The sequence below is a fragment of the Ruditapes philippinarum genome, unplaced genomic scaffold, assembly GCF_026571515.1.
Source record: "Ruditapes philippinarum isolate M1 unplaced genomic scaffold, ASM2657151v2 ctg2846_1_1_1_1, whole genome shotgun sequence".
In the NCBI taxonomy this organism is placed as follows: domain Eukaryota; kingdom Metazoa; phylum Mollusca; class Bivalvia; order Venerida; family Veneridae; genus Ruditapes; species Ruditapes philippinarum.
In genome coordinates this window covers 1-11,587 of record NW_026856836.1, presented here as the reverse complement: position 1 = coordinate 11,587, position 11,587 = coordinate 1, and the positions used below count along the sequence as shown (strand labels likewise).

Below are 11,587 nucleotides of genomic sequence, written 5' to 3'. Positions count from 1 at the left end.
CCGGCAAAGCCCGGATCATTTCAAAAGAATCCCGACAATTTGCGATGATTTTACTTGTTTGTATTAAAACCCTTCCCATTTCCCTTCTATCCAGTATGGCATAAGGATTTTTCAGAAAATCATCACGAATTACTAACAGATTTTATATTAAATAAAAATTATGTATCAATGTTATCATTTTCGGGCGTTTTCAATCCACCGGGGTTCTACCGGGGCTCTGCCTGTATCGTCCTGGGCTCTGCCGGGACTCTGCCTGGATCGACCAGGGCTCTGCCTGGGTCAACCGTGGCTCTTCCGGCGTCATCCGGGAACGACCGGGGAAGCACCGGCATGAACCGTAGCTTCACCTGGGCTCTGCCTGGACGATCCGGAGCGCATCCTGGGTGGTTAGTAGGGAACTACCGTAGTGCTGCCGGGGTAAGTGTGACCGCAACAATAATTTCATCCCGGATCGTCCCGGATCATCCCGGTAACTTACCGGGATGGTCCTGGGCTCTGCCGGGAGTAAGTGAGACCGAGGCTTAAGATGTGAATCTCCTCGAATATAATATTCTGTTTATCACATACCTAAAAAGTAATAGACACGAGGCTATCTGATTTATACGAGGGGCGTAGCCCCGAGTATTAATCACAGATTGCCGAGTTTTTTGATGTTCTTTCTCTTTTGTATCATAGTCAAACATAAAAACACATTCCTTGTTGTCACAGTATGAAACCCCGGAGAAAAGTAACAAATGAACGAGCATCTAAATATGACATTTCTGTCGCTTTCCCTTTCTCTTCCGTCACAATAAGTAAAACCCAGCAAAAATGAGCCAACTTAATTTGGAGTGCGGGTAACTAATACCTGCACTTCAGTTAACGCACGGAGCATGTATATGTATACGATTTAACTCGGACACATTTTCAACAGAAAGGTTCCCAAACTATGCTTCAAATTACTCTCTATTGTACAGTGTCTTTATTGTACAGTGAAAATAATCATTTTTATTGGTTTGGGTCGTCAGACCAAGCAAATAATGGTAGCGAATTTTCAGACTCTAATGCTGTTAATTGCAAGTGCCGTTATTTGTTTGGGTCGTCAGACCAAACAAATAATGGTAGCGAATTTTCAGACCCTAATGCTGTTAATTGTAAGTGCCGAAAGTAGTCAGCTTTTTTGAAGCGGTTACTTCTCTTTATATGTAACACTTAGGCCGAAAAATTTAGGGGAGATCACTGCGTAAATATGGTCACATGACAGGCGGATTAATTTTCAAGCAAAATAATTCCCGATGGTCGAAGATTTCTAATATTGTTTTATTCTTTATAGATATACATGCTTATAGTAAGCGCCATGATTATTTACACAAGTGTTAAACAACAGTTAGCGTCGTTACAAACCCGAACTAGAATAATACAGTTTTCTTCAGGCCATTAACATGTCAATCCACCATGGCTGAGGGGTTTGCGCTCGCTTAGGAAGCGAGGGGTCTGGAGTTCAAATCCCAGTAAAGGCAACTCATTTTTTCTTTCAAATTGTTTAAGTCAAATAAACATTGGATCTTATATCAGTGTTGCAATTTGTCTTATAGGCAATCTACTACAATTAAAACCCTGGAAAGCATTTGCGGCACTATACAAAAACAACTTGTTTTATAATCTCACAACCTTCACCTTTCTGACATTCTGAGACACAAACAAATTCAGTGCCTTCTGTGCTTTGATTGTTACTGACGCACCGTTTACAAGTAAGTGGTACCGATTCATTTCCAACGGTTTTCATGTTTGTGCTCTACTTCAAAACGTCTGAATACAAAAAAAAATAAAGTTAAACATCTTGAAAATAAAGATCACAATGTTTTGTTTAAAAAAAAACGCGTGGTTTGATATAAGGAAGTGCTACGAATGCATTTCCGACGGTTTTAATGTTTGTACTATTCTTAGTTTTTAGGCTGCTAGGCTGTCAACTTCAGACTGTAAGGCAGCCAACTTCACGAACATAATAACTTGAAGTTTTGCTAAAATAACATATAATAACACAATTTAATATTTTCATATGAAAAAATGAGTTAATAAACGACGTGAGCAACAGAAATTTGTATTAATATTGTCCAGATTGTATCGGTAACATTAAAGAGTGGGGCAGTCTTTTTATAATTAAGGTCGTTTTTTCATTATCAATTATTGATCACTCATCGTTATAATATTCAATCTTTTGAATTGTAATACCGAAATTCAACTCAACTTGACAGCGAAATAATGAGCATAATGTTACTTTAACAAAGGAAAGAGCAATGTTCGCTGAACGCAGCCACCACGATACCCTTGTCTTTGAATCCGAAAAAATAATCAAATAAATTTGATAACGTTATACATGGGCTTCGTAAGATAAAATATTTTGTTACCAAAAAAAATATGGTCTATTTTTATCAATCTTTTTTTTTCTAAGTTAGTTGGAAAACAAAAGAGATATTCGTAACAAACCTTCATTTCGGCTTGACTTCGAAAAATAAACGAAAAATAAACAACAGAGACTTACATTGTGGTAGATAAATCAAAATTTGCCTTTAAATGAAATTTAGACAAATCCTGAAAATCTGGAAAGTATTTTTTTAATTATTTTACAAAAATTAGTTTTTGTATCATTCAACCCCGTTTTGATATTTCATAACATGCAAGAGTTCATTTCCATAGATTAAAGTTGGTCAGCGTGATTTCGAGGTCATTTTTGCTTTATTTCTTAATCTATACAGTACAGGTTAATTGCTATTTATTGTTCATCTTCTCTTTGAAAGTATCTTTGGCACCATGTTTAAAGCATTAGTAGCGAACAAAGCAGGCTTAAAAGATAACGTCTATCAAACCAATGTTTAGAACCGTATATAATTTATTGTAAAGAAATGTCCGACGAACACAATACTAAAAAAAACTATGCAAACAGTTTTCCATGCAATAATAAAAGGACTACACGGTTAGACTTTTGCTTGTATTTTTGATATCTGAGTATTTCAAATGAATGTATGAATAATTTTTATTCAGCCAATCAAATTGCACTGAAATTATCATGTACAAGATCGAAATCAATGATATATAAAATAGATTGCTATACATGGATAAAAAACATGCCTTTGTTTCTTATTTATTAAAAAGCGTGATCTATAGATGTATTATAGGTTAAATTAATAAGGGTCAACACGCCCTTTGAGGCATTTAGCTATAGCATACGGACACCGGTCATCATTGCCACTATCCGTGCCCATTAAGGATATAATTTGCCAAAAGGTGACCTATAAATTTTGAATTAATTCACTGAATGACACTTAAATGTACTTAAGTCGACTTTTTATGTATGCATAGGACCAATGAGATTATTATATGTAAAGGTGGTTTTGCCAAAATGAATTATCAAATACAGGATAATTACAAATGTCTTTAACGTGTTATAACACTGAAAGTTTTTTACGTAAATTTTCATTGGTCTCTGCTGGCGGCAATATTACCAATACTTCTGTAGATATACAGAATATTTCCTTTTCCGGGCACTACATATATAATGATTAACAACGAGTGTTTGTATTCTAAATTTCAGAGTCTGATTTGGACATTTTTCATCATTACAATCATTTTCTTTCTTTCTTTCCTTTCTTTCTTTCTTTCTTTCTTTCTTTCTTTCTTTCTTTCTTTCTTTCTTTCTTCTTCTTCTTCTTCTTCTTCTTCTTCTTCTTTTTACACATTTTTAACTACATCTCGTGCCTTTTGAATTTCAAACAGTCAAACATATCTGTTTTATTCCCTTCCTACTCGTGGTTATTTTTCAGCGATTTCTACTTGTTACTAAATACACTAAGTCTATCATAACTTTGTGTATAGTAACTGATAATGTTTTATACGACACCAAGTAAATAAATTGTTTAATTGTTTAAACATAGATTGTCTATCGTTATGTTAAAGCTAATATCATTTACAATATTGTTTATAAGAAATAATTCTGAATAATTCTAAACACTAGAAATAGTGTTATGTTTTAACAGTTATAAAGATATTTTCGAATTACTGAATAATAATACAACAGGCAATACAATTTTGTTACTTTTGTGATAAAATATTCATACTAAACTCTCACCCACTGATCACTATGGTAATTAAACATTTTGTCTATAGAACGTTTTTAAGTACATGATTAATTGTGTTTCCAAAGTCTTTCGCACTTGGTCTCATCTCGGGATTAAAGGACCATCCCCTTTTCAAAACATCTAGTATCAAATCTGGTGGACATTTAGGTGAACTGAGTGAGGGCCTCCAGCCGTCAGGTTTGGCAATATGATATTTTAGCTCGTCCATTGCATTGCCGTTGATACCGTAGGCGAAACATTTAGTCGCTATCTCGTCTGCTATGTCTTTTCCAAACCACATTTCCCAGAACATGATTGAGAAACTGTAGATGTCCAGCTTGTTTGTTTGGGCCCTATCTGAGAGGAGGACTTCCGGTGCCATATACGCTGGAGACCCCCTTTCAGTCTGCGAAAGCATTTTTGTAACTTTGGTCACGCCAACATCTGTAATCTTGATGACATTATCGTCTGTTACCTGCAATTAATTTATTACACATGTTTATAGACTGAAAATTGTCATGTCTATATGGGACTTCACTGAGGTTTTATGACAGTAATGACAGGTCTGGAAATAACTTTTCGAAATTTATGTTCCATTTGTGCATATCTAGACTACACACTTGTGTGCAAAATTTTAATTCATTTGCTCACTCCGTTTTTCCAGAATAGTTATTCTCGTTGTGAATAAAACGACCAAAAACTGAAAAGGGTTGCTATGATTTTTTAGAACAGCACAAAATACAATTTTTAATTCAATTTTAACCGCGACATTTTAATACATATATCAGTTATCGATATGCCTTAACGATATAAAAGATATTTAAAAAATACTTATGTAGAAATAATAATTCACAGAAGCCATACCCCATTATATAATTAATAACCAATCACTTGATGTCCATCAACACAAAACTCATATCTCAAAAGGTAAAATAAAAAGCACAGATATTTACCAGCACATTTTCTAGTTTCATGTCCCTATGTGTGTATCCTTTTTCATGAATGTATTCTAGGCCAAGACATATTTGGTGGGCATGGTCGAGCACAAACTTCGCTGCATCAGCATAACGAGGATGATCGTTCCCAAGACAACCAGGTATCTTCCGTTCATTTCTTTCACTCCCTTATAGAAAAAGAGATATGGTAATGCTAAATATGAGATTTAAAGTCACAATGACACTGTGACTGTCACATGGCGACTTTCCAGCTTTACTGATGGCGAGAGGCCGCATGCACCTCTAAGTGCATTGTTTCAGGCATGAGCTGGCACCATAATCGAACCACCGACCTTTCGTAAACTACTGCAACAGCTTTCTTATCTGAACTTAAATGATATATATCTAGTACAGTTAAACTGGATGGTAGCCGAGGGTTATTCAGAGAGAGATGTGTTATTTTTTTACATCATTGATTTTTATCAGGGGAGTTAACAGGATCATTACGTTTTCTGAGGTATATATAGATTACTCGCCCCTGGGGAATATTGCCATGGTGATATTCATTTGATAGATATGATAGACCGAAATAGCACCATGTGATGTCACATAAGGCTTTATAATACGTGATGTGTAATGATATCAAATGATTTGAGAAAACTCGTTTGGCTGAGAGTTTAGGACTCCTTCCAGTAAACATAATTCGATTTATCTTACCTCCAGAAACATTTCAAAATCTACTAACTTAAGCCTAATGTTGAGACAGAAAGGTATTCTGAGCCTAATAATTACAATAATACAGATGTATTTGTCAACCTTAATTACACGGGGAAAGAAAATAAATTCTAAAAACAATACCAGTATAGATCTGTTTGAGGGTTGTCCGACATAACTCTAGGACCATTATCCAGTGTAGACCTTTTGATGTTTTCTCATACGAGGCACCGTAATATCTGACAACATTATCATGTCTAAGATCCCTGAAATAAATATTTTCCAAATACAGTATTATGTATGCCTGTTTCCTCCTTGTTCGGTCCGATGATCTGTTTTGTGTCGGTGGGTTTGGTTTACTGGAGTTAGTCAGGGCAGCGTTCATTGAATGCCACACTTCCATGCTAATCTTTGTTCCGATATTGTATTTGTTCACTATTGTTTATTATGAATTAACCTATAGCTTTTCAGCGCTTCTTATGTAAAATTCTTCCAAGTATAATTTCCAATAACCGTAAATAATACCATACCCAGACTATGGTATAATTTTCAGTTTTGAAGATCGAAGGAGTAAGTGTTTCTGGGCGGAGCTATAGGTTAAAACAGATACACCATTGGTGCGTTGACGATTTCTGGGTTTGCGTAAATTATACCAAAATCACGTGACCTTTCTTATGCAACCTCACTCGACTTCGTCTCGTGAGGTTAAGGCATAAGAAAGGTCACGTGATTATGGTATAATTTACGCAAACCCAGAAATCGTCAACGCAGCAATGGTATATCTATTACATGTATGTTTGTAGATATTACAAATATACATGGATGTTTATATACAGGAGATATTTTGTCAGATAGAAATTCTGTCATTTGAATGTTAACATTTAACCTGTATAGTGTTTATTTATGTAAACAAAGATCAACAAGGAAGGGTGGCATTCCCCGATGAAACCCATCAACACAGGACCGTCGGCAAAAAGTCAATGTTCATTTAATTTTAATATCATTGATAATACGCCAGTTTCTTAGTTTGCCTTTGGATAAAGGTATTGTAATAAATGTAGTTGGCATAGGAATGTGTTAAATGTTTCAGGCACATGTTTGATATATAATAATAGTCATGTTTTTATATAAAACTCTACAAATGGAGAGGTCTACAGCGAAAGGAGTATGCATTCTCCCACAATAATCGTATTAAAATCAAGCACCCAGAAATATCACAAAAGATCAACACTGTCTTGAAGTAACTGGCAAACTTTTAACAACTGCCACATAGATTTCCAAGCCTAGTGTTGTGAGTATAAAAAATCTGGGAAATTATGCCGAATTATGTCCTCGTTATATTCTGAAAACATTTATATATTTATGTCACTCATATCATGCGATATGAACAAAGAAAGGTAATCGTGAAAGTACATAGAAAAGAGCACCTCAATGTCCTGTCTTCACTCAGAATTTCTGTAACATTTGATTCGTTGACTTCATCACTGGTCACCTGAAAAAAAAAACTGATCACTTTAATCAATACTGGTCAAGGGAACAAAACATATCTCCGATGTTAATTTCGCATATTAACTAAGTTATACAAGATCATGATTGTTTAAATCTAATATATTACATTACATTCCCTAAAAATAATATATGTTAACACAATTGAAATTCTTAATTTATTCAATATATAGGCTAAGAAGCTTATCCTTTTCATTATCACAAATATCAATGTGATATCCAAATATATTATAAAGGTGATATTCAATATTATTTTTCAATACTTATTGTTAAAACCAAAGGAGATCATTAAGAAAAAAATATTTTCCCAAAGGCAGTTAAGGTACCAGAGTTGAGCTGCAAACCATGTGGCCCCCGTTTTAAAAAGCATTTTGCCCTTTGGGCGTTTTTCAATCCCGTCATGACTTTGGATATTTTCTTGTGATGAGGCTATCCAGTTAGCGAAGGGAAGGTCTGTACATACTATATCAAACCGAGTCTGCAATTTTCATGTAATTTTGCTGTTTTTAATGCTTCCGAGAGATCAGTTTTTCCAGATATCTAACAAAGGTGCCGCCTAGTTTTAGATATTATGCACGTAGTGGTAACTGATGCCTTTCTCCACCAGTAATACTGTCAAGTCGTTATATGATCTTTCAAGTGTCGGTATGACTTTATCATACAAAACAATCATACAGCTGTAATTTGCTTTATACATTTGCAGAAACATCAAAAACTTTACTTCGTTATTGTCTAAATTGATAACAATTACCTTCAGTGCAACTGGTCTGTCTTTTTTCTTCAGTTTGGATTTGTAAACTTCGGCATATGCTCCGCTACCAAGCTCCTTTTTATCTTTCCATTCTAACTCGGACAGTTCGTAGTCAAACTTCATTATGTTATTGATGTAGAATATATCTAGTTTTCCAAGAAGTTCGCAACATTCATTCACTAATTCTGGAAGTTTCTTCTTCAATCGTTCGTCTTCTTCAATACTGGTCCTTAATGTCTCTATAAGCTGCTGGTCAGCCTAAGTTATTGTTCAAAATTCTTCTTTTCATTTCATTTATCATTGATTAATTTAATGTAATTTCAAAACAGCAACCGTTAATTTCATCTGATGAATTTTTATTTAGATTTGTTAAAAAAAATGATTAAAATTTTAAACATTCTCACATTATTAATCATTACTGTTTTAGACATTATAACAATGATTGTCATCCTTTAATAAAATATTTAATTTATTTTTTTATTGTTTTTTATCAATCTTGAACAATTTTATTGTATACTAAAATGTTTTATTCATATGCTTCAAGCTTTAATTTTGAAATATATAATGTTGATACAAGTATCATGTGTATTTGAAACTATAATATGTAATGTTTGTCGTGCATTGCTTTGATATTATGAATATGTATTGCTAATCCCCTATTTTGACAATTGTATTTTATTGTCCTTTGTTACAGGAGCGTATCTTTCCATGTTTCCATGTGACAATATAAACCCATTGAAAATCTGTCGACCCATTGTTGTTAATTATTTCCCCGAATGAGTGGTCCCGGTGACATATGCATACTAAACCATGTTGATTTCTTACATTTACCACGCACCAAATATGTATATAGCTAGTCAATAGAATTAAACTGTTTGAAAACAAGAATTAATGGGGACGGTTTTGAAACAAACTTAAGTAGTTTACTCAGACAGTTTATGTAACAGATAGTAAATACATAATGTAACTACATCTTCATAGCATCCTGTTCTCACGTGAAGAAATCCAAAAAAAACTAGAACTATCGCTGAATGCGATTCATACCCCCACCAATGTCCTTGACAGAAGACCACTTTGAAAGGTGGTAAAGGGAATAACTTATGTGGCACAAATACATAAAAAGAAATTATCTCTGGTGAAAAAAAGGATTTAATTGTAACAGGTAAATATAAAAATATATTACAAATATGTTTGAAAAAGTACAAAAATTAAAAACCTTTCATTTTCCCAAGTATTAAAAACTTTATTTTTAAAATCAATTTTTGACCTCAAGTGGGGGGGGGGCCCCATTGCACCTAACTGGCACAATGGAAATGGGGTTTTGCACATCACCCAGTTTGGTTTGAACATTTGAGTAAAGTTTGAAGAAAATCCTTCCATTAGTAAGAATTTATAGAGTAGACCCAATATACTGTCTAGTATTGGTTGTATGTAAATTTGAAGACTAAAACAAGGGGCATAACTTTGACAAAATGCAATACAGAGTAATGAAACTTTACCTGCATAATCTTATTTGCCACACCTTCATATATCTTTTAAAAATTCAAGCAAAGCCTTGCGCTAGTTTTCAGAATTATTCAAGTACATGTTAAAATTTTAAGAACATTTTTGTCTAAAGTCAATTTTGACTTTCAAGTGTGACCTGACCTTTAGCCGGCACAAAAGGTGACAAGGATTCTGCACATAAACCTTGTTGAGGTGAAAATATGAGTAAAGTTTGAAAGAAAATTCTTCCATTAGTATAGGATTTATAGAGCGGAACAACATATTGTCTAATATTCGATTGTAATGTAAATTTTGAAGACTTAAAAAGGGGCATAACTTTGTTAAAAAATGCAATACAGAGTTATGAAACTTGAACGAACAGCATATCGGAATTGTGACCCTTCAAAAATATTTTAAGTTTTCAAAGCAAATACCTTTTCTAGATTTAGAAATATTCAAATAAATGTTAAATTTAAAGAATATTTTCAATTTTTGAAATAAAAACCCTTCAAGTGTGACCTTGACCTATAAGCCAGCAAAAGTGACATAAGTTCTGCACATCCCCTGGTTGAGATGAACATTTGAGCCAAGATTGAAGAAAATCTTCAATATAGTGTAGGGCATACTGAGCGGACATGACATACTGTGAATATTAGATTGTTTGATATTTTGATCTTCAATTGTGACCTTGACCTTGAGCTGACATATGGGCAACATAGGTTCATGCATATCCCCCTGGTTGAGGTGAATATTTATGTCAAGTTTGAAGAAAATCTTTCAATTAGTGTAGGACTTACAGAGTGGACACGACATACCTGTGTAATATTTGATTGTTTGATATTTGACCTTCAATTGTGCCCTTGACCTGGCACATGGGCACATGGGTTCTGCACATCCCCTTGTTGAGTTAAACATTTGAGCCAAGTTTGAAGAAAATCTTTCAAGTAGTGTAGGACTTACAAGCGGACACGACATACTGTGTAATATTTGATAGTGTTTAGATATTTGACCTTCAATTGTGACCATTGACCTTGAGCTGACACATGGGCAACATGGGTTCCGCACATCCCTTGTTGAGTTGAATATTGAGCCAAAGTTTGAAGAAAATCTCTTCAATTAGTGTAGACTTACAGAGCGGACAAACAATGCTGTAATATTTGATATTTGACCTTCAATTGTGACCTTGACACTTGAGCTGGCACATGGGGCAACATGGGTTTCTGCACATCCCCTGGTTGAGGTGAACAATTTGAGCCAAGTTTGAAGAAAATCTTTTCAAGTAGTGTAGGACTTACAGAGCGGACACGACATACTGTGTAATATTGATAGTGTTTTGATATTTGGACCTTCAATTGTGACCTTGACCTTGAGCTGACACATGGCGCAACATGGGTTCTGCACATCCCCTTGTTGAGGTGAATACTTGAGCCAAGTTTGAAGAAAATCTTTCAAGAAGTGTAGGACTTACAGAGCGGACACGACATACTGTAAAAATTATTTAATTTTTGATATTTGACCTTCAATTGTGACTTGACCTTGAGCTGACACATGGGCGACATGGGTTCTGCACATCCCCTGGTTGAGGGTGAACCATTTGAGCCAAGATTTAAGAAAATCTTTTCAAGAAGTGTAGGACTTACAGAGCGGACACTACATACTGTGTAATATTGATATTTTTGATATTTGACCCTTCAATTGTACCTGACCTTTGAGCGAACATTGGCAAATGGGTTCTGCACATCCCCTTTTGGGTAAACATTTTGACCAATTTAAGAAAATCCTTCAATGGTATAGGAGTTAGAGAGGACACGAAAATGATTGACCTTACAATTTGACCTTGACCTTTAGCTACACATGGGAACATGGGGTTCTGCAATCCCCTTGTTGAGTTGAATATTTGAGCAAGTTGAAGAAAATCATTCAATTAGTGTAGGACACAGAGCGGACACAACATACTGTTAATATTTGATATTTGACCTTCAATTGACCCTTTGACCTTGACTGGCATGGGCAACACGGGTTCTGCACATCCCCTGGTTGAGGAAATTTGAGCCAAGTTTTAAAGAAAATCTTCAAGTAGTGTAGGACTTACAGAGCGGGCA

The 11,587-nt window shown here is 34.7% G+C and overlaps 1 protein-coding gene across 1 annotated transcript; it reads right to left on the bottom strand.

The window, feature by feature from the left end:
• Window positions 1-3,108: 3,108 nt before the first annotated feature.
• On the bottom strand, window positions 3,109-8,274 carry LOC132747852 (uncharacterized). The gene is made up of 5 exons (XM_060737382.1): window positions 8,001-8,274; window positions 7,171-7,235; window positions 5,888-6,009; window positions 5,048-5,217; window positions 3,109-4,569 (listed from the first exon to the last, which is right to left on the bottom strand). The coding sequence occupies exons 1-5, from the start codon at window positions 8,121-8,123 to the stop codon at window positions 4,138-4,140; spliced, it is 912 nt and encodes a 303-aa protein (XP_060593365.1). The 5' UTR covers window positions 8,124-8,274; the 3' UTR covers window positions 3,109-4,137.
• Window positions 8,275-11,587: the final 3,313 nt, after the last annotated feature.

Excerpts from the sequence above, each read along its gene's own strand:
- LOC132747852 (XM_060737382.1), bottom strand. The coding sequence starts at position 8,123 with ATGAAGTTTGACTACGAACTGTCCGAGTTAGAATGGAAAGATAAAAAG. Across the intron at positions 6,010-7,170 it reads AGTGAAGACAGGACATTGAG|GGATCTTAGACATGATAATG; the intron begins GTGCTCTTTTCT and ends TATTTATTTCAG. Across the intron at positions 4,570-5,047 it reads TGAAACTAGAAAATGTGCTG|GTAACAGACGATAATGTCAT; the intron begins GTAAATATCTGT and ends AATTAATTGCAG.